Source organism: Schistocerca piceifrons, chromosome 3 (genome assembly GCF_021461385.2).
Source record: "Schistocerca piceifrons isolate TAMUIC-IGC-003096 chromosome 3, iqSchPice1.1, whole genome shotgun sequence".
NCBI classification, from domain to species: domain Eukaryota; kingdom Metazoa; phylum Arthropoda; class Insecta; order Orthoptera; family Acrididae; genus Schistocerca; species Schistocerca piceifrons.
Window position 1 is genome coordinate 757,259,607 of NC_060140.1, and position 24,083 is coordinate 757,283,689.

The 24,083-nt window shown below is 41.8% G+C and overlaps 1 protein-coding gene across 1 annotated transcript in view; it reads left to right on the forward strand.

Annotated features, from left to right (window-relative positions):
- The first annotated feature begins 689 nt into the window (after nucleotides 1-689).
- Nucleotides 690-24,083, forward strand: part of LOC124788361 — a 47,546-nt gene continuing 24,152 nt past the window's right edge. The window contains exon 1 of the mRNA XM_047255626.1: nucleotides 690-869. Within this exon, the coding sequence (XP_047111582.1) occupies nucleotides 798-869 (72 nt within the window). The 5' untranslated portion in view covers nucleotides 690-797. The remainder of the gene's footprint in view (nucleotides 870-24,083) is intronic.

The window sequence follows — 24,083 nt, forward strand, 5'->3', positions numbered from 1 at the left end:
CTGAGTGGAAGGATCAACCACCAAACTTGCTCAGGATGTCTTGCAACGTCCGCAACGAGCAAACACAACGATCAACAACGTAAAAAAAAAAAAAAAAAAAAAAAAAAAAAAAAAAAAAAAAAAAAAAAAAAAATGGTCAGCGCGACAGACCATCAATCCTAAGGGCCCGGGTTCGATTCCCGGCTGGGTCGGAGATTTTCTCCGCTCAGGGACTGGGTGTTGTGTTGTCCTAATCAACATCGTTTCATCTCTATCGACGCGCAAGTCGCCGAAATGCTGTGAAATCGAAAGACTTGCACCAGGCGAGCGGTCTACCCGACGGAAGGCCCTCGTCACACGCCATCATCATCATCATCCTTTTATTAGATGTATCACTCAGCTGAAGAGCAGCAAACTGTGCCGCTGGCATCCCTCCCATGCCTATATGAGGCAGGGGAATGAAATCACAATAAAGGAAAAACAACTCGGACTGGTTTTTCGTTCTGTTGAAAACAAAAGTGTTGTATTATTTATTGAACGCCAATCGTAGATCTGTGTCTTCTCTTGCAATTGCTGTTCAAGGTCGTGAGGCCGGTCGCTCGTACGATCGTTGGTGACGATAGTAACATGGCAGATGTGGTCGGGGCTCTGGTAACAAACAGTTGCCAGCGAGGTCGCCGCCGGCCGGAGCGGCAGCACTGCGCTCGCGACCTCGCGACCGCGCGTGCGTCGCGTCCCCGTCTACGTCAGAGGCGCCACTGGACGCGGCTGCCCACTCGCCGTCTGGCAGCCGAGGCCCGCACAGTAGCAGCGCCGCCATGGCAGCACCACGCGCCGCGCTCCTCGTCCTCGCCGCAGTACTGCTCTGCGCTGTCGTCGCTGCACCGTCAGTACGTACACCCGCTAGCCTCGCCACTCTCTCACTTCCATTCTACATTTTTTTTACCTTTTTGTATGAATTTACCCCTACTATGAACTGCATGACTCACTCACAACTTGACGAGCTCTTCTCTTATCGCAGCGCTCCCTCATGTATTCTTCCTTTGTCCGTTTCGCGCCTCATTTACAGCTTAATGTCTAATGGCCTGCTCGAGCGGTTCTAGGCGTTTCGGTCCGGAATCGCGCTGCTGCTACGGTCGCAGGTTTGAATCCTGCCTCGGGCATGGATGTGTGTTATGTCCTTGGGTTACTTAGGTTTCAGTAGTTCTAAGTCTAAGGTACTGATGACCTCAGATGTTAAGCTTAGAGCCATTTGAACCATTTTTGGCCTGCTCGAAGTTCTGTGTTTATCTCCGTGGTAGATTTCACTGCGATTGATATTTGTTTTAAATCTTTCCGAACTAATTTTGTCCATTCAGTGTTCGGCGCTCTCCTTATGTGTATAGTGTTGAAGTTTCTTGAAGGGAATCTTGGGTTGAGCATTCAACGTGGAGTACCGGGTGGCCGTATTGGATTGCTGCATAAGTTCGTAGCGTTTTCCCATCAGTTAAATAAGCACAACAGATACACATAACAGAGATTTTAGTCATGAATAATACATTCTCCTTCACTATTTACACAGTCTGCAAAGCCCGGCGTAGCTCTTAGAGTCCGCGTCTGTAGAGATCACGGGGTTTTGAGGCGAAGAACTCGTCGAGCCTTGTTCGGAGCGCATGTCCATCCGACAAGGAAGTTTCTTGAAGGTTGTTCGTTACAGAGCGGGAAAAGGTAAAATCTCAGGGCGCAAGAGCTGGTGAATACGGTGGATGCGGAATGACTTACCAACCTAACTCCTATATAGTCTCTTTTGTCAGTCTATCAGAATGCAGGCGGGCGTTATCGTGCAGTAGCATCACTTCACGCATGCTTACTGGTTTTTGTCTTTGGATTGTGTCTGCCAGACATCTCAGTTTTTGACAGTAAATTTCAACAGTGATGTTTACACCGTGGGTAAGCAATTCGTAGTACACCACACAGTCACTGTTCCGCCAGATACAGTACATAACATTATGTTTTATGGATGCACGCATGTCTTTGTGAAGGAAATTACTGCTTCGTCTAGGCTAAACCATTCCTGTCTTTTCCTTACATTAGCAGAAAGACACCATTCCTCGTCACCATTAAAAGCAGGATAGGAATGTTCGGGGTTGTTCACTAGCCTGTTGATGACGAACGAGCAGAGACTCACATATGGCCACCCGCTAATTTTTGTGAGTTTGGCTTAGAGCATAGGGTACCCAGAAACCCGATTTTTGGACCTTCCCCACTGCATGAAAGTGTCGCGCGATGGTGGAATGATCACAGTTCATTACATTTGCCAGTTCTCGGGAACATTGTGGATTAATGCGTTTAAACGATACTCATCAAACACCGAAAGTCTTCCTGAACGTGTAGAGTCACTAATGTTAAACGGTCCTTCCTCAAATGAGAGAACCACTTTCTTGCCGTGCTCTGTCCATTCATATTATCCTCATACATGGTGCAAAAATTTATGGCAGCCTCCGCTGCTGTCACCCCTCTATTGAACTCAAACAGAAGAAAATATCGGAAATGTTCTGATTTCTGCACTTCGCACTGAATTTTCCAGCATCCTCAGCTCCATTCAGCAACTGCAAATGACAAAATGACAATACGTAAACTCATATAGGAACAGTGAATTAGAAATAAAAAAACGACTATCGATAAATAAACCCACAGCAACCGCAATACCGACATGCAAAACAAAAATGCATCAACTTAATTAAAATGCCGCTACTAACGGAGGTCCAGTATGGTCCGAAACTGGTTCAAATGGTTCAAATGGCTCTGAACATTATGGGACTTAACATCTGTGGTCATCAGTCCCCTAGAACTTAGAACTACTTAAACCTAACTAACCTAAGGACATCACACACAACCATGCCCGAGGCAGGATTCGAACCTGCGACCGTAGCAGTCGCGCGGTTCCGGACTGAGCGCCTAGAACCGCTCGTCCACCGCGGCCGGTTGGACCGAAATTATCGTATGGCAGCGAAACGTCCTGTATGGGCCTTTCTGGATTCAGAAAATGTTCGACTCCGCCGGCCGCGGTGGTCTCGCGGTTCTAGGCGCGCAGTCCGGAACCGTGCGACTGCTACGGTCGCAGGTTCGAATCCTGCCTCGGGCATGGATGTGTGTGATGTCCTTAGGTTAGTTAGGTTTAAGTAGTTCTAAGTTCTAGGGGACTGATGAGCACAGCTGTTAAGTCCCATAGTGCTCAGAGCCATGTTCAACTCCTGCCCTGACCAGCACAATCTCCGGATCTCTCACCAATTGAAAACGTCTGGTCAATGGTGGCCGAGCAACTGGCTCGTCACAATACGCCAGTCACTACTCTTGATGAACTGTGGTATCGTGTTGAAGCTGCATGGCCAGGTGTACCTGTACACGCCATCCAAGCTCTGTTTGATTCAATGCCTAGGCGTATCAAGGCCGTTATTACGGCCAGAGGTGGTTGTTCTGGGTACTGATTTCTCAGGATCTATGCACCCAAACTGCGTGAAAATGTTATCACATGTCATTTCTAGTATAATATATTTGTCCAATGAATACCCGTTTATCATCTGCATTTCTTATTGGTGTAGCAATTTTAATGGCCAGTAGTGTATAAAAGAGTATGCAATTATTTCACTTTATACCTTATGAAATGCAGGCACATTAATGTGTTTTTACAGTCCACACAATATATAAAGTGGCTCTAAATATTAAAATGTTCTTGTGCAGTGCAGGAGCAGAAGACATGCTGCTGGCGAATAAGAGGGTTTAATTTAAAAAGGAAGTCTTCTTAAGATGGGCATGATAACTCTAAACGGGTAATGACAATAAAAAAGCTTTTTAAAGCTATTTGTGGCTCGTTTCGCTCTTCAAAATGGTTCAAATGGCTCTGAGCACTTTGGTACTTAACATCAGAGGTCATCAGTCCCCTAGAACTTAGAACTACTTAAACCTAACTAACCTAAGGATATCACTCACAGCCATGCCCGAGGCAGGATTCGAACCTGTGACCGTAGCAGTCACACGGTTCTGGACTTAGCGCCTAGAACTCTCTCGGCCACAGCAGCCGGCTTTCGCTCTTTGGCAACGAATCTCTTTGAACCGTACCAGACAGCACTAACAGGGGTACTGAGTATGTTCAAGGAAGGGCAACACCAATTTCCCGAGGTTCGTTGTTTGTTAGACTCGAAGGATTGCGTCACCAATATGCTCAGAAACCTGACGGGAACAAACTCTTTAACATGTCGCACAATGCTAAGTACACACCGTTATGCACTTCAATGGTTCGTACAGTTTGCATGTAAAGGTGGACCATAGAACACTTATCTCCTCTGTTCCCTGTTATATGTGCATTTTCGTGATTACGAACAGCTCTGCATCTATCTCCTTTCTAAAAAGGAAACACATTTTTTCACGGAGTCTTTCAGTTCCAGTTTCCTGAAGTAACTACTTCTCGGGGCTCTTTCGGTATACTGTTGGTGACAGTATGGAAGTTCTTGTTATAACAATATATTGTTTATGTTTCAGATTTTACACGTATACACTTATGAGCCAGGACAATTCGACCACCTACCTAATAGCCTGTATGTCCACCTTTGACACTGATAACAGCGGCGATACGTCGTGGCATGAAAGCAATGAGACCCTGGTAGGTTTGCTGAAGAGAATTGGCGCCACATCTGCGCACCCAAGTCATCTTATTCCCGTAAATTCCGGTGAGGGGGGCGACGAGCTCTGACGCCACGTTCAATCACATCAGATATTTCGATCAGGTTCAGATCTGGCAAATTGGGGGTTGGGCCAGGGGGCAGCATATCAATTGGCACTTGCAACTGTGTTCCTCGAACCACTCCATCACACTCAAGGCCTTGTGACATGGCGCATTATCTTATTCAAAAATGCCACTGTCGTCGGGAAACATGGTAGTCATGAAGGCGTCTATGTGGTCTGCAACCAGTGTACGATACCCCTTGGCCGTCATGGTGCCTTGCACGAGCTCTACTAGACCGCTGGATGCCCACGTGAATGTTCCCTGGAGCACAATGGAGCAGCCGCATGCTTGTCTCCGTCCCACAGTGCAGGTGTCAAGAAGCTGATCCCTTGGGGGACGACGGATTCGTGCCCTCCCATCGGCATGATGAAGGAGGTATCGGGATTCATCAGACCGTGCAACGCTCTGGCACTGCGCCAACGTCCAGTGCCGATGTCCACGTTTCCATTTCAGTCGTAGTTGCCGATGTCGTGGTGTTAACATTGCCACATGCATGGGTCGTCGGCTGCGGAGGCCCATTTTAGGGAGTGTTCGGTGCACTGTATATTCAGACACCCTTGTACTCTGCCCAGCTTTAAAGTCTGATGTTAGTGCCGCCACAGTTCGCCGCCAGTCCCGTTTTACCAGACTAACCGGCCTACGACGTCCGACATCTGTAATGAGGGTCGGCCGCCCAACCCCACGACGTATCGTCCTTGGTTTCGCCACCTGTTGAAGATAATCACCACAGTACTTGTCGAACACCAGAAAAGTCGTGCAGTTCCCAAAATGCTCGTGCCAAGCCTTCATACTACTCTGTCACAATCTGCTCTCGGTCAAACTCAGATAGATCGCGCACCTTCTCCATACTATACACAGGTAACACGCTCGCTGATACTACGTCCACCTTGCAAGTGTCTGACTAGCAGTCTTTCTTCGCCAGGTGTCGCTGCTATCGCCTGGACAGGTGTATATCGATTGCAGGGCGTGGTCATAATGTTCACGCTGATCAGTGCATCTGTTCTTATGGAAATGATAAGTTCTTTACAGTATGGTTTATCTGGCTTCAGTTGCGAGATATTTCAAGAATTATACCTTTAATACCACTTTCTTTGATTGTGTCGAGTGCCGCTTTGCTGTTGATTGGAATTCTGTTTTACCAACTACGATCTTGAACGCTGTTGTTGCTGCTACATAAGCGTAAGATGGAAAATCTGCCACATAAAGAATGCAGTGCACTGGTAAAATTTCTAGAAACGTTCAAAGTGTATTAGAATTTATGACTGCCGAAAGATTATACACATTTTGTTGTTGATGTTGTTTGACTGGTTTGATGCAGCTGTCCATGCTACTTTATCCTGTGCAAGCTTCATCTCCTAGTAACTGCTGCAACCTACATCCTTCTGAATCTGTTTAGTGTATTCATGCCTTGGTCTCTCTCTACGATTTTTACCCTCCACGCTTCGCTCCAATACTAAATTGATGTCTTGACGCCTCAGAACGTGTCCTACCAACCAATCCCTTCTTCTAGTCAAGTTGTGCCACAAATTCCTCTTCTCCTCATTTCTATTCAGTACTTCCTCATTACTCACGTGATCTACCCATCTAATCTTCAGCAGTCTTCCGTGGCACCACATTTCGAAAGTTTCCATTCTCTTCTTGTCTAAACTGTTTATCGTCCATGTTTCACTTCCCTACATGGCTACAGGCCATACACATTCTTTCAGAAACGACTTCCTGACACTTGCTTCTATACCCGATGTTAAGAAATTTCTCTTCTTCAGAAACGCTTCCCTTGCCATTGTCAGTCTAAATTTCATATCCTCTCTGGTTCGATCGTCATCACTTATTTTGCTCCCCAAATAGTAAAACTCATCTTTTACTTTAAGTGTTTCATTTCCTAATCTAATTCCCTCAGCATCACTTGATTTAAGTCGGCTACATTCCGTTATCCTCGTTTGTTTTGCTTTTGTTGATGTTCCTCTTATATCCTCCTTTCAAGACACTGTTCATTCCGTTCAACTGCTCTTCCAGGTGCTTTGCTATCTCCGACAGAATTATAATGCCATCGGCAAAACTCCAAGTTTTTTTCTTCTCCTTGGGTTTTAATTCCTGCTCCATTTTTTTTCTTTTTTTTTTCCTTTACTGCTTGTTCAATATACGGATTGAATAACATCGGGTACAGGCTACAACCCTGTCTCACTCCCTTCCCAACCCCTGCTTCTCTTTCATGCCTCTCGACTCTTATAACTGCCATCTGGTCTCTGTACAAATGCTAAATAGCCTTTCATTCCCTTCATTTGACCCCTGGCATCTTCATAATTTGAAAGAGAGTATTCCAATCAACATTGTCAAAAGCTTTCTCTAAGTCTACAAATGCTAGAAATGTAGGTTTTTCTTTCCTTAATTTATCTTGTAAGATAAGTCGTAGGGTCAGTTTTGCCTCAAGTGTCCAACATTTCTACGGAATCCAACGTGGTCTTCCCCAAGGTCGGCTTCTACCATCACATACACAGAGCAGTAGTCATTGTAGCCGATGGCTTACATATTTTTGGCAAAATAGTGCTCATGCGGTGGAGACAGGCGTCCCGTACGCAGAGAAGGTTCTTGATTTTACGTTTCTCCCGAAAGATGATATTGCTTTCTACTTGCATTAATCTCTAACTGAATCAATTTACCTCTTTGAAACTTTGCAGAGTCGTCAGACTGCTACAAAGTTTGTCAACTGAGGAATGTGAATCGAAAATTGAATACATTATTTAAAAATATAACTGTAACATCTTCTGACAGTACGATAAATTACACACACTTGCCATCAGTCACGTCATGCTGATACTAGGAAATAGCTGTGCACGTGTGTATGAAGTGGGACGGTGTAGTCTCAGATGAATGGGAGACCTCGCATTTTTGATAGCGTACTCGTTATCAGGAGAAAGAAAACTGGCGTTCTACGGACCGGAGCGTGAAATGTCAGATCCCTTAATCGGGCAGGTAGGTTAGAAAATTTAAAAAGAGAAATGGATAGGTTGAAGTTAGATATAGTGGGAATTAGTGAAGTTCGGTGGCAGGAGGAACAAGACTTCTGGTCAGGTGACTACAGGGTTATAAACACAAAATCAAATAGGGGTAATGCAGGAGTAGGTTTAATAATGAATAGGAAAATAGGAATGCGGGTAAGCTACTACAAACAGCATAGTGAACGCATTATTGTGGCCAAGATAGATACGAAGCCCACACCTACTACAGTAGTACAAGTTTATATGCCAACTAGCTCTGCAGATGACGAAGAAATTGAAGAAATGTATGATGAAATAAAAGAAATTATTCAGATTGTGAAGGGAGACGAAAATTTAATAGTCATGGGTGACTGGAATTCGAGTGTAGGAAAAGGGAGAGAAGGAAACATAGTAGGTGAATATGGATTGGGGCTAAGAAATGAAAGAATGGTAGAATTTTGCACAGAGCACAACATAATCATAACTAACACTTGGTTTAAGAATCATGAAAGAAGGTTGTATACATGGAAGAACCCTGGAGATACTAAAAGGTATCAGATAGATTATATAATGGTAAGACAGAGATTTAGGAACCAGGTTTTAAATTGTAAGACATTTCCAGGGGCAGATGTGGACTCTGACCACAATCTATTGGTTATGAGCTGTAGATTAAAACTGAAGAAACTGCAAAAAGGTGGGAATTTAAGGAGATGCGACCTGGATAAACTAAAAGAACCAGAGGTTGTACAGAGATTCAGGGAGAGCATAAGGGAACAATTGACAGGAATTGGGGAAATAAATACAGTAGAAGAAGAATGGGTAGCTTTGAGGGATGAAGTAGTGAAGGCAGCAGAGGATCAAGTAGGTAAAAAGACGAGGGCTAGTAGAAATCCTTGGGTAACAGTATAAATATTGAATTTAATTGATGAAAGGAGAAAATATAAAAATGCAGTAAATGAAGCATCAAAAAGGAATACAAACGTCTCAAAAATGAGATCGACAGGAAGTGAAAAATGGCTAAGCAGGGATGGCTAGAGGACAAATGTAAGGATGTAGAGGCCTATCTCACTAGGGGTAAGATAGATACTGCCTACAGGAAAATTAAAGAGACCTTTGGAGATAAGAGAACGACTTGTATGAATATCAAGAGCTCAGATGGAAACCCAGTTCTAAGCAAAGAAGGGAAAGCAGAAAGGTGGAAGGAGTATATAGAGGGTCTATACAAGGGCGATGTACTTGAGGACAATATTATGGAAATGGAAGAGGATGTAGATGAAGATGAAATGGGAGATATGATACTGCGTGAAGAGTTTGACAGAGCACTGAAAGACCTGAGTCGAAACAAGGCCCCCGGAGTAGACAATATTCCATTGGAACTACTGACGGCCTTGGGAGAGCCAGTCCTGACAAAACTCTACCATCTGGTGAGCAAGATGTATGAAACAGGCGACATATCCTCAGACTTCAAGAAGAATATAATAATTCCAATCCCATAGAAAGCAGGTGAAAATTACCGAACTATCAGTTTAATAAGTCACAGCTGCAAAATACTAACACGAATTCTTTACAGACGAATGGAAAAACTAGTGGAAGCCAACCTCGGGGAAGATCAGTTTGGATTCCGTAGAAACAGTGCAACACGTGAGGCAATACTGACCTTACGACTTATCTTAGAAGAAAGATTAAGGAAAGGCAAACCTACGTTTCTAGCATTTGTAGACTTAGAGAGAGCTTTTGACAATGTTGACTGGAATACTCTCTTTCAAATTCTAAAGGTGGCAGGGGTAAAATACAGGGAGCGATAGGCTATTTACAATTTGTACAGAAACCAGATGGCAGTTATAAGAGTCGAGGAACATGAAAGGGAAGCAGTGGTTGGGAAGGGAGTAAGACAGGGTTGTAGCCTCTCCCCGATGTTGTTCAATCTGTATATTGAGCAAGCAGTAAAGGAAACAAAAGAAAAATTCGGAGTAGGTATTAAAATTCATGGAGAAGAAATAAAAACTTTGAGGTTCGCCGATGACATTGTAATTCTGTCAGTGACAGCAAAGGACTTGGAAGAGCAGTTGAATGGAATGGACAGTGTCTTGAAAGGAGGATATAAGATGAACATCAACAAAAGCAAAACAAGGATAATGGAATGTAGTCTAATTAAGTCGGGTGATGCTGAGGGAATTAGATTAGGAAATGAGGCACTTAAAGTAGTAAAGGAGGTTTGCTATTTGGGGAGCAAAATAATTGATGATGGTCGAAGTAGAGAGGATATAAAATGTAGCCTGGCAATGGCAAGGAAAGCGTTTCTGAAGAAGAGAAATTTGTTAACATCCAGTATTGATTTAAGTGTCAGGAAGTCATTTCTGAAAGTATTTGTATGGAGTGTAGCCATGTATGGAAGTGAAACATTGACGATAAATAGTTTGGACAAGAAGAGAATAGAAGCTTTCGAAATGTGGTGCTACAGAAGAATGCTGAAGATTAGATGGGTAGATCACATAACTAATGAGGAAGGTATTGAATAGGATTGGGGAGAAGTTTGTGGCACAACTTGACCAGAAGAAGGGATCGGTTGGTAGGACATGTTCAGAGGCATCAAGGGATCACCAATTTAGTATTGGAGGGCAGCGTGGAGGGTAAAAATCGTAGAGGGAGACCAAGAGATGAATACACTAAGCAGATTCAGAAGGATGTAGGTTGCAGTAGGTACTGGGAGATGAAAAAGCTTGCACAGGATAGAGTAGCATGGAGAGCTGCATCAAACCAGTCTCAGGACTGAAGACCACAACAACAACAACACTGAGAAATCTTAGTGTGTTTAGTAATTGTACGAGATTGAGCCAACAGAGGATATCAAACGTATATGCATAAAAGGTCAATTGAAAAGGTGCCCGAATCGTCACCAGGCAGAATCGAATAAAATTACGAAAATGCTTAAAAAATAGCAACTGACCGACAAACGAAAAATGGCGCTCATTATCTAACGAACACCATACTCTGAATACTCTAAGGAACACTTTTCACTATGACGTCCACGAACTTACTTTAGTCCCTTATAAACCACTCCTGCAGAGACCATGAAGATAAAATTAGACAAACAAGGCTCCATACGTTCAAAGAAGGAGAAGAAATCTTGAAAAAACTCACAATAAAAAACATTCTTTGCGACACACTCTTCGCTGATTTACAGAATATCCGTGTCGACTGACAAAATCTTCAGTGACCATAAAAGTGAATGTCCCGTGATGACAAAGGGGGTCTGAGAGCAAGCTGTTCTAGGATCTCTGATAACTTTGCGGCGCTGTTCAGTCATCAGCTGGGCTGTACATTGCAACAAATTTTTAGGAACTTACTATTGTGAGGCATCATTTTGTATTCAGTTTCAAAATAAATTGTTGAAATAACGTTCCAAGAAGCAAATGCTTCATCGATAAATCGTTTTGACTGGAGTGTCACAATGCCTACAAGTAGTCTAAACTGTTTTTACTGTGTTTTTAATAGCATTTTATGACCGCTGAATTTTCACAAAACCATGTTTAAAAAAGTTTAAAAAAAAGTTAAATGCAGTGCCTAGTCAGGCGTATGGAATTTTAGAAAGTTTAGAGGAATCAGAACACAAAATTACGGAGTTAAATATTAATATCAATTTTAATTACGTAGTCCAGACTGTTTTTATAATACGTGGTTAGCAGGGGTAATACAGGAGTAGGTTTAATAATGAATAAAAAGACAGCTTACAAGCTACTATCAACAACATAGTGAACGTATTATTGTAGCCAAGATAGACACGAAGTCCATACCCACAACAATAGTACAAGTTTATATGCTAAATAGCTCTGCAGATGATGAAGAGATTGAAGAAATGTATGATGAGCTAAAAGAAACTATTCAGATGGTTAGAGCAAATGATAATTTAATACTCATGGGGCTGGAATTCGACAGTAGGAAAAGAAAGAGAAGGAAAAATAGTAGATGAATATGGACTCCGAGAAAGGAATGAAAGGGGAAGCAGCCTGGTAGAATTTAGCACAGAGAAAATTTAATCGTAGATAACACTTGGTTTAAGAACCATGAAAGGTCACATACATGGAAGAGACCTGGAGACAGCATAATGTTTGATTGATTATATAATGGTAAGACAGAGAGTCTGGAACCAGATTTTGATTTGCAAGATATTTCCAGAGGCAGATGTGGACTCTGACCACAATTTATTGGTTATGAACTATAGATTAAGACTCAATAAACTTCACAAACGTAGGAATTTAAGGAGATGGGATCTGGATAAACTGAAAGAACCAGAAGTTGAAGAGAATTTCTGAGGGAGCATTAGGGAACGACTGACAAGAATAGGGGAAGGAATACAGTACAAGAAGAATGGGTAGCTGTGAGAGATGAAATTGTGAAGGCAGCAGAGGATCAAGTAGGTAAAAAAACGGGGGCAAGTAGAAATCCTTGGTGAACACAAGAGATATTGAATTTAATTGATGAAAGGAGAAAATGTAAAAAGGCAGTAAATGAAGCAGGCAAAAGAAAATACAAATGTCTAAAAATGAGATTAACACGAAGCGCAAAAAGACTAACAGGAATGGCTAGAGGACATATGTAAGGATGTAGAAGCACATATCACTAGCGGAAAGGAAAATTAAAGAGACCTTAGGAGAAAAGAGAATCACCTGCATGAAAAGTAAGAGCTCAGATGGAAAACCAGTCCTAAGCAAAGAACGGAAAGCAGAAAGATGTGAGGAGTACACAGAGGGTCTATACAAGGCAGATGTACTTGAGGGCAATATTATGGAAATGGAAGAGGACGTAGATGAAGATGAAGTGGGAGATACGATACTGCGTGAAGATTTTGACGGAGCACTGAAAAACCTATGTCGAGACAAGGCCCCGGGTGTAGACAACATTCCGTTAGAACTACTGATAGCCGTGGGAGAGCGAGTCGTGACAAAACTCTTCCATTTAGGTGGCAAAATGTATGAATCAGGCGAAATACCATGAGACTTCAGGAAGAACATAATTCCAATCCCAAGGAAAGCAGGTGCTGATAAGTGTGAAAACTACCGAACTATGAGTTTAGTAAGTCACGGTTGCCAAATACTAAAACGAATTCTTTACAGAAGAATGGAAGAACTTATAGAAGCCGACCTCGAGGAAGATAGGTTTGGATTCCGGATAAATGTTGGAACACACGAGCCAATGCTGACCCTACGAAAACTTATAGAAGATAGGTTAAGGAAAGGCGAATCTACATTCATAGCATTTGTAGACTTAGAGAAAGCTTTTGACAATGTTGAGTGGCATTCTCTCTTTCAAATTCTAAAGGTGGCGGGGGTAAAATGTAGGGAGCTAAAGGCTATTTAAAATTTTCACAGAAACCAAATGGCAGTTAAAGAGTCGAGGGGCATGAAACGGAAACAGTAGTTGAGAAGGGAGAGAGATAGGATTGCAGACCATCCCAGGTGTCATGCAATTTGTCTGCTGAGCAAGCAGTAAAGGAAACAAAAGAAAATTTGCAGTAGGACTTAAAAGTCCAGATAAAAAAAAGGACTTGGAAGAGCAGTTGGACGGAATGGAAAATATCTTGAAAGTAGGATATAAGATGAAGATCACCAAAAGCAAAACGAGGATAATATAATGTAGTCGAATTAAATCAGATTAGGAAATGAGACACTTAAACTAGTAGATGAGTTTTGCTGTTTGGACAGCAAAATAACTGATGATGGTCGAAGTGTAGAGGATTAAAAATGTAGACTGGCGATGGCAAAAAGTGCGCTCCTGAAGAAGAGAAACTTATTAACATCGAATATAGATTTAAGTGTGAGGAAGTCTTTTCTGAAAGTATTTGTACGGAGTATAGCCATTATGTAGGTGACACATGGACGATAAACAGGGGTAGATCACGTACCTAACGAAGAGGTACTGAATAGAACTGGGGAGAAAAGAAATTTTTGGGACAACCTGACAAGAAGAAGGGATCTGCTGTAGGACACACTCTGAGACATCAAGGGACCACCAATTTAGTACTGGAGGGAAGCGTGAGGGGTAAAAATCGTAGAGGGGGACCAAGAGATGAATACAGTAAGCGGATTCAGAAGGATGTAGGTTGCAGTAGTTACTCGGAGATGAAGAGGCTTGCACAGGATAGAGTAGCATGAAGAGCTGCATCAAACCTGTCTTTGGACTGAAGATCACAACAACAACAGATTTTCATTAGTGATTTTGTGGAATTGCATTTGTCGCAGAAAATTCGCTGCCCCCTCACGGCCTTCGTGAAACTTCTGTTACTAATCAGCAGTCGTAGCACATAACAGGCTGCTATCCATACAATGGAGTTGTTCCCAGATGTTTAGCAATTATGCAGCGTCACTTCTTCGTAAAAGGAACTTCTGTTGCTGTTTCGTCCGATTTTGCTCAGCACGAGCCATCCTTTCACACTAATACCGCATGCATCCATCACATCATCACCCACAAAGCCTGGACGCAAACATCCGCTTTCAAAACACAACAGATACCGTATCACACGGCATGATTCCAACGGGGTTTCATTTGAACTCGCCTTGATTAATGAAGATATCTAAGTCGTTTCCAGTAATGTTCAACACTGCTGTAGACAGACGACTGTAAGTAATCCACTTTCTTTCTTTTTTTTTTACACATCGTCGTTTTAACTACACCGATATGCACCAGAAATTTAAAAAATGTAACACTTGTGACTATAATAGCCGTTCTAGCTGCAACATTTCAGTTGTTCATAGACAACTGGTGTAGCTTGGTGGCTAAGAGGATGTCAGACAAAATTTCAAACACGCAGGATTGATTCCTAAGGTGGCTTTAGAATTTTCCGTCACTTGTCGCTTTTTTTTATCTTCGGTAATCATTATAATGTAAATAATTCAAAGATGTTTCTTGAACTGTAAATCTCCCTATAACCGGCTGTGTAATACGGTTCAAGGATTGGAGAAAGTCGTTGACCTTGCGCACTAAAGCAGTGCGACGTTCAAACCAATATTCAGGTTGAGGATAGCTTTGCGTCTCAGACAATCCAGTAAATTAAACAGCTGACACACAATTACACGTCAGAAACTCACTAGAGTTATAAATTTTGTATGCAATAAGAAACATGACTTTCCGTCACTGTGATTACGCTCATTTGTACATGACAGCATTTCAGAATCAAAGATTTGCATGCATTCCTTTTTTTAATTAGCGTTCCAAATGTAACTGTAGCGGTAATATCCTCCATAAACAATGTATTAATTCACTTAGAAATTTTTCATTTAAGAAAGATCATTTGTATTACACTTCGCACAATCTGACTACTATGTTTTATTCCATAATGTAAAGGTCATAGAACCAAACTTTTCTGGAATTACTAATAGAATTCAGGACAATGGTTGTGTACAAATAAACTAGGACGTGGCCATTTTACATTAGTTTCATGCCTGCACAGTTGTCAAAAAACTGGATCGATTTTGTATAAAGTAACCCTTAAAATTAAAATTCTGTATCCATATAACAAACTTTTCGGCTTAGCAGAACAGAAAATGCGATTTTTTTCCAGAACTAACACGAAAATAACACTACTTTTGCACCAAGTTCGATCAAAAAAGAGCTTCGTCACATGTAGCGGGGGCTGCACACTAGCGACGCACATGTAAAGCAGCAACTGGTACAACTCTCCCGGACTTACTCTATTAGCACTGAAGGTAATCTCCATTGGAAACAATATACGTTTGGCAATGTTTATTAACCCTTGCGTGGTTAGTGGGAGACGTATGTTCTGCTAAAGTAATATGCAGTTTTGAGCTTTGGGACGTCTTGTATATTTGTCTATCAAGCAAGATGCCTTCATAGCTTGGAGAAAACTAATACGGACCATGGGGTGGATATATAGAAGGCTGTGAGGAATCAAATGGGGCGGCCTGTGTTTGTATGTAGCACAGTGCGTTTGTTTCACGAAAATCGGATTGAATCACCATCGTCAGCATTCCAAGAATGTCTGAAGTAACAAATCGTGTTTTCTTATAAATCATAGACATTGTTTTGAAACATCACTTCACACGTCAGTAATTCTGCTAGTTTGTACATAATTTGTATGTAGTGGGACGTACGCGCTCCAGAAAATTTGACAGAATGTAAAAGACAATGGTGTGTGGTACGTCACAGCCATCTTCAAATGTTATGCTGAAAACTTGTGTCAGATACTTCATGTTTTTGATTGTCAGGAGAACAAACATGATTTGGAACTGATGTGTTACACTTTTTTCATAAGAACTATCCTGCTAAAATCATTCGAAAATTAAAAACTTAACTCTGCAAATCCTAGGTTCACATGAAAGCATAGATCTGATTAGAGTCTTTGGACACATGCGACTAACATCACCGATTTTCAAACTCGGTCAGCTTAAAATTCTTTTGCTAATGAAAGTATATTGTCTATCACAAAGGAAGATAGTTTTTGACCTTTAGTTTTCAAATATACGCAGCATAAATTTTAACTATGAAAGGGTTAAACCACTGGAAACTCTCGGTGAACGTTTCTCTTGTAATCGATCTAACCATTGTAAAACATGTGCTCCTCAGCGTCCATAAATTTCAAGAACGACATCTTTTTTCCTCAGAAACACCATTCAGCTGCGTTTAAATAATTTTATTATCTAGACAGTGCTGTGGTTTAGACCACTATAATGGAATAAAATGTATTAATTTCCGGTTTGGATTATTTTATTATACTGTCCCGATCCAGCGATATTGTCCGTCGAAAAAGTTCCGAGACTGATTTTATTCCTGGCGTACAAGCGACGGCAGCGTAATAGCTACAGTGGCAGCTTGAACTAATAATTGTAATGAACAGATGTGCATTCGACCAGTCAGCTGTGAGCAGGCAGTGTTAACTATCGTACTTGGCCCCGTGGTGTGTAAACGTTCACATGTCACGAATCGCGTAGAGTAACATATTTCAGTCAAATGTTCAAGACAATCACCAGAATTTTTCAAGAAGAGAGATGTGTGTGCAAAGTTTGTGTTGACTGAAATGAAAAACGCGGACAATTCTTTTATGGAAAAAGTTCTCATGGGTGACGAGACTTAACATCCAACTTCATCGGACTTCTTTTTCTTGTAGACCGGTGTTTTCGTCTATGACCAGTGATTAAGGACGCCCAGGGTCCTAGGTTCGAAGCCAGACATTGTTTCAGTTTTGCATAAAACTCATCAGCAACAGCCGCCGAAAACTACCGGTATAACGAGTCACCCTCGTTCTGCGAACAGCTTTGTTAAAGAGGCCCCCTGAAAGGTGGAAGAAAACCAATAACCAATGGCGTGAGAATGCAGTAGGCAATGGAAACAACTGCTTTAACGGCACATAATGTATATCCACAGTACATGGAGCCGGAAATTGAAATAAGTGTCCTAATGACCCCTCCATTGATAAAAAATTCCAGATTAGCCCCCCACTCGGAACTCAGGGAGGGGGCTGCCAAAGAGGAGTTGGTTGACCATGAGAAAAAACTGAATAACCAATGAAAGGGTAATCTTTCACGAGCCAGAATGAAATGTCATACATTTGAACGTGACAGGGAAGCTAGAAAATCTGAAAATGGATAAGTGGACTATGATTAGTTACGAATAACAAGATACATAACAGTTAAGTTGCTCCAAACAATTCGGCGATAGGATTATTTTCATTTGAATCAACAGCAAAACCAACACCAACAACAATAGTTTATGTAAACACGCAACGTCTTAACAAGAATATGAATAGACATGAAAAGGATGTGGGGCAATTAACGAGTAGCTCAATATATGAAAGGAGGTGCCAAAATGATCATAAGGTTTTGGAGTGCGGCAGCAGGGGAAAGAAGTAACAATAACGGGCTTGCTGGTAAGAAAGAGAGAGCAGAAGCACTAATTGAATTCTACAATAAAATTCAGTAAGTAATAGCTGTTCAATAGGAGGAAACATACTTTTAAAAAAAGGCCCAGAGACACGGGTAGACTGCAACTAGATTATGTCATGGTCAGACACTGTACTGTAAGGCGTACGCAAGAGCAGATATAGACTTGGATCACGATTTGGGAATGATGAAGACTCGACTGAAATGCAATAGCACAGTCTTGAAGAACTAATGTGGACATAAATCTGATAATGATTTACCGAGGAATGATGCAATGCGTTTAAAGTTCTCGAGGGGTGTAGATGTTGCAATAGTGAATGCCAGAGTGGGTAGTTCAGCTGAAGAACAGTGGACATTTCTAAAAAAAGACTATCACTAATGTTGAACAAACACACGTAGGTACAAGGAGCGTAAATGCGAAGACATTTTTGTTAACATAAGAAAAATTTCAGTTCCTCGATGAAATAAGGAAGTGTAAAAATGTTCAGGGATACACAGGGATATAGCAATATAAGTCATTTAGGAATGAAATAAATAGCAAGTGCAGAGAAGCCAAGTCGAAATAGCTGCATGAAAAATGTGAAGATATCAAAAAAGGAAGGTAGTTATTCAGCGTGAGCAAATGTCAAAACAGCCTTCGGTGAAACTTGTGTTCAGATAATGCAGAAGGGAAAGATAACATTCCTTCCGAATTTCTGAAGTCATTGGTGGAAGTGGCAACCAAGAAATATTCAAGCTGTTGAGAAAATCTATGAGAATGGAGACATACCATCTGACTTTCGGAAAAATATCATGCGTACAATCAAGAAGGTGACAATAACATATAATTGTGAGAATTATTACACAATCAGTTTAACATGTCATGTACCCAAACTGCTGGCAAGAATAATAGACAGAATAATGGAAAAGAAATTCGAGCGTCTTTTAAATGACGATCAGTTTTGGATTTAGAAAAGATAAGGGAACCACAGAGGCACTTCGGCCGTTGAGCTTGATAATGAAATCAAAACTTAAGGAAAATTAAGGCATGTTCATTGGATTTATCGACATAGAAAAAGCGTTCGAAAATGTAAAATGGTGCAAGAAGTTCAAAATTCAGAGAAAATAGGGGTAAGCTATAGGGAAAGACGAGTAATATACAACATTTACAAGAACCACAAGAACCAAGAGGAAATTTACGAATGGAAGACCAGGAACGAAGTGCACGGATTAAAAAGAGTGTAAGACAGCTATGTAGTCTTTCGCCCCCTATGAAGAAAATAAAAGAAAGTTTCAAGAGTCGGATTAAAATTCAGGGTAAAAGATTCCAATGAGACTCGTTGATGACATTGCTGTCCTCAATGAAAGTGAAAAAGAATGACAGGACCAGCTGAATGCAATGAATAATCTAATGAGTACAGAAGATGAACTGAGAGTAAATTGAAGAAAGACGTAATAACCTTTATAAAAATTAGTGACCACGAAATGGGTGATTTGAAGGAATTGTGCTGCCTTGGTAACAAAATAACATATGACACACGCGGCAAGGAGGATACAAAAGCAGATTAGTACAGGTAAAGATGGCATTTCTGGCCAAAAGAAATTTCCTAGTATCAAACATAATTGAGGAGGAAATTTCTGATAATGTACCTTTGGATCGCAGCATTTTATAGTAGCGAATTACGGACTGTGGGAATAACGGAAAACAAGATAATTAAAGCGTCTGAGATGTGATACTGTAGAAGGATGTTGAAAATTAGGTGAGCTGGTAACATAAGGAATGAAGAGGTTCTCTGCAGAATCGGTGACGACAGGAACACATGGGGAACACTGTTAAGAAGATAGGACGGGATGACAAGACATGTGTTTAGATTTCGGGGAATAACTTCTTTGATACTTGGGGAAGTTGTTGAGAGTAAAACTGTAGGTCAAGACAGAAACTGGAGTACAGTAAACAAATATTGAAGACGCAGGTTGCAACTGTTAGTCTCAGATGAAGAGGTTGGCACGAAACAAGCCAGAAGTTTGATGAATCAAAAAGCTTAAAACTTACAAGGCAGTACTTATTCTACGACTTCTCTCAGAAGGTAGGTGAAAGAAAGACTAACCTACGTTTATTTCATTTACAGATTTAGAGAAGGCTTTTGACGATGTTGTCTGGAATAGTTCTTTGAAATTCTAAAGGTAACGATGACAAAATGCAGGATGCGAAAGATTTTACTATACAACTTGCACTGAAACCAGACGGCAGTTATAAAGAGTCGAATTACATGAAAGGAGAGCAGTGGTTGAGAATGGGGTGAGGCAGAGCTCTAGCCTACCCCGATTTTATTCAATCTGTTGACTGAGCAATCATTAAAGTAAACCGTGGAAAATTTGGAAAGGGAATTGAAGTCCAGGGAGAAGAAATTAAAAAATTCAGGTTTGTAGATGAAGTTGTAGTTCTGTCAGAAATAGCCACGGACTTTTAAGAAAAGTGGAATGGTATGGATAGCCTCTTGAAGAGAGACCAAAAGAATTTCAACAAGAGTAAAGTAAGAGCAATTGGATGCAGTCGAATTAAATCAGGTGATGCTCAAGAAATTAGATTAGGAAACGAGACACTGACAAAAGTAAGGAGAATATGGCTATAGTACTAAAAGGATATCTGACAAGGAGCATTCGTTCGCAAGAAAAAAGTATCACTCTGTGATTCTGCTTAAGCGTCACGCGGAGCCATAAATCTCGTTTCGTCACGCAGATAAACATGTCAAGCTACCGTCTAGTCACAGTACTAGATAATTCGGTAATTCATTACTACAAGGAAAAGTGAAACCCATATAAGTATCTGCTGGAGCACTGTGCGAGTGATACTGAGATTGTTCAATACCATACTCTACTCTCATAACTCGTAAGAAGATAAACAAGAAATGCTAAGATTATGTGAAGTTTGATACACGTTTTATGCGCCTGTATAGTAAAATAGTAACAGCAGCCTTAATTTTGTAGCACCTACAAAGACAGTACATTTTTCTGGATTTCTAGTCGAATCATTGATGCCGAAAACACATGACATCATCTCTCACGTTCTTCCAGCAACGCTATGAAAAGAGTGTATCCAAGAATGGAAGACGGAAGCTAGGCAGAGGAAGGGAAAGGGCGACGGGGGTAGCAGCTCAAATTGGTTTCGCGGTGAATTGCGAAATAGAATTGTACGAGAAATGACTCTTCGTATACTTGCTGCTAGTAAATAGTAATTAATTGTTTCAGTTTTCTTCAAACTGATAGTGAATTGATTCGTCTGTGCACGGTTGGGGGTCACATTGCCCTCGCTATGTACTCGCTTGACTACCAACAGAAACATGACACTTTCAGCCATTATAAGAGGTCTGTGAGAAAAGTAAAGAAACTGACAACCCTGCGAGCAAAGCTATGTTGTTCTACCTGTGTAGACCAGCGTGTTCGTCCTTTCAGACGCTCAGTCCAAGTTTCAGCTCTCTATAGCTGTCACGTGATTTTTGAGAGAGCCATCAGTGATGTCGTGTTTTTGTGTGTGCTGTGAAAATGGAACAGCAGAATTTAGAGCAACGTTATGCCATCAAGTTTTGTGTTAAACTTGGGACGTCTACGAGAATGATCTTTGAAAAGTTGAAACAGTTCGACAAGGAACATTCCCAATCAAGAGCACAAGTTTTTCGCTGTCACAAATCATTTTTGAGAGGCCGAGAACGCGTTGAAGAGGAACCCCTCTCAGGGAGACCGTAAACTTTAAAAATGTGGAACGTGTGCGTGATCTTGTGAGATCAGACCGACATTTGACAGTAAGGATGATGGGTGACCTGTTAAACTTAACACTTTCAGTGTACATCGAATTTTGACCTAAGTTCTGTACATGCTAAAAGTTTGTGCCAAAATGATGCTGAAAAATCTCACAACTGAGCAGAAGGACAATCTGAGAAGTGCAGCTACTGATGTCACGCTAGCACCACATTTCAAGACAACTCTGCCGAACGCCACCATGCATGTCCCAAACGATGGGAAGGTCATCACACTCCCTCTTGCCTCCGTTTCACCCCTTACTTTGAGGACCTGCGATGGAGGTCAGAACCATGACACCTAGCTTTGAAATCATGCAGTTGTCTTATGGGTGGCCGAAGAAAACATTTCAAATATACCGCCACTCAGAATTGCCAGGAAAGGTTCTCATGTGGTGGAATAAAGTGTGTCGATGAAACCACTCCTTTCTTCTGCACAGTCATTCCCTCACATTGCGCCGTTGAAAATGACAGTTCGCGTGGTGATAAGCAATACGGCTACGTTCTTGACAACTTTCGACTCTCCTGGCACCCTCTGGGCGTTTCAACCCTACCCTAAGGATACGGTGGGGCTGCAATCCCACTGAACCTGACCTGACCCCTTAGGGTGTAATGCAACTGCAATTTTCGCTCCGGTGTACGGCCTGGAGCCACTAGAGACCGTTGAAAACGATTCGACGAAATCTGAACGTGATCCGAAGTAGCAAAGGGTTTTATATTTTTTCATCCATCCTTTTTGGTGCCCTCGTATGGCTTGATCACTAGCGACAGGAGGGGAAGGGGTGTAACATTAAGATGTGCGTGAATAGAACGACAAAGAGTCCCTCTAAGACTTCCCAGCTCAGTAACACTCTGGGTGCCACACACACATCTTGGTTGAAGACGTTACATATGTACGTGTCAGAAACTTCGACACACATTCTGCCTTGTGGCTGCTGCAGTGCCTGAAGGCAGGCAAACACCACTGGAAGGGTGTCGAAGGGATTGCCATTGGAGAGCTTGGATATTCTGGAGACCGTGAGCTGTGTTGAAATTTGGTGTCAATGTGACATTATTAACCCCCCTTGCAGCTCGTATGAACTTCTGAGCTGCTGTTCTTTTTTTTTTTTTTTTTTTGTGTCGCCGACCCCGAGGGTGACGTCGCAGGGCACCACGTCTTTGCACAATTACAAAGGAATATTGTGGGCATCTTTGAGCAAAATTTCAAACTGATGCGTCGGAATGGAAGACAATTACAGGGTTTCGAAAAAAGGATCTTTTAATTTTGTTGCGCAGTGTTCGCTTTACACACAGTTTTGCTCTTCAGTCTCACTCATACTGAGCTACAAAATGCATTTATTTAAGAAACAAAATGAAAATCAACCACACGCATACAGCAAATTGGAACGATTGAGCATCAGCTGCAGTGTGTTAACTGTAAGGTGATCGATCGGTCTCCTGCAACTGAGTCGGCAGAAGCTGGTAAAAGTTAGAACCTCCAGCCGGTATTTGTTTTTGATTGCAGCCAGCGTTACCTAGCTGTCAGTATTTGCGAGGTGGGCATTGTTTTCTGCTGTGTTACTGGTTTGTACTTCATTTTCGTTCCTTGTGATTCCTGTACGTAATTGTTGCTGTTCGGATCTTTATTAAATATATCAATATATAAGACGATTTCAGTTTCGATCGCACATATTAAGGTGCCTGCACTGCGGCAAGAGCGTAGGGCTTATTCGTGTCTCACGGCTCTTCAGCCTACTGCGGTCTATGTGGGGACTGGGCTTGTTTGTTTCTTTTTCCAGAACCCTCTCTGGCTAGCTGCTAACTTACAGTCAACGTACTATACCGGACATGGTGACATCATAGGCCACAGCGTGAAGTGAGGTGAAAGGGATGAGACTAAGATGAGTGACACTGAGATGCCATTTGTATAGATACACATTATATTTCATTTCATAAAATATCCGTGACAGAAGAGAGGGGGCGAAAATAACGTTAAGGGGGGGGGGGGGGGGGGCAGGAAGGAGAGGCGTTTGCCGTATAGAACTCTCCAACACAGTGATAGTTTCATGCCTTTTAGTCTCCGAGGTACGTACCGGCGGTTCGTTATCACGTGAAGTAGCAATAAGTGAAGCACAGTTCCTAGAAATAAATGTTCTTCTGCCTCAAACATTTAGCTCTCTGGCAAAGTGTCATTGGCAAAGTAAACACACATAGTCAACTGGGTTTGCCTTCCAGTCATCCCTGTGTCGAGGTGACTGTACAGCTCCAGTTTTCCCCACTGATGACAGATGGAGTGAGGTGGAGCAGTTTCTGTCCTGCCATTTGGACTCACCATTTACTTTTCTATACTGCACTGTCTCTTATCAATGGCTGCTCATCGAGTTTTCCTCAAAAAGAAGTGTCTCACGATGGAATAGCGAACTCCTTGGTAAACGGTCGAGGACTATGGAAAAATAATCATTAACAAATATGTGAACTGAAAATATTCGCCGCGCTGGATTAGCCGAGCGGTCTGGGGCGCTGCAGTCATGGACTCGGCTGGTCCCGGCGGAGGTTCGAGTCCTCCCTCAGGCATGGGTGTGTGTGTGTTTGTCCTTAGGATAATTTAGGTTAAGTAGTGTGTAAGCTTAGGAACTGATGACCTTAGCAGTTAAGTCCCATAAGATTTCACACAAACTTTTTTTTTTTTTTTTTTTTTTTAATATTCCTGAAACATTCTCAC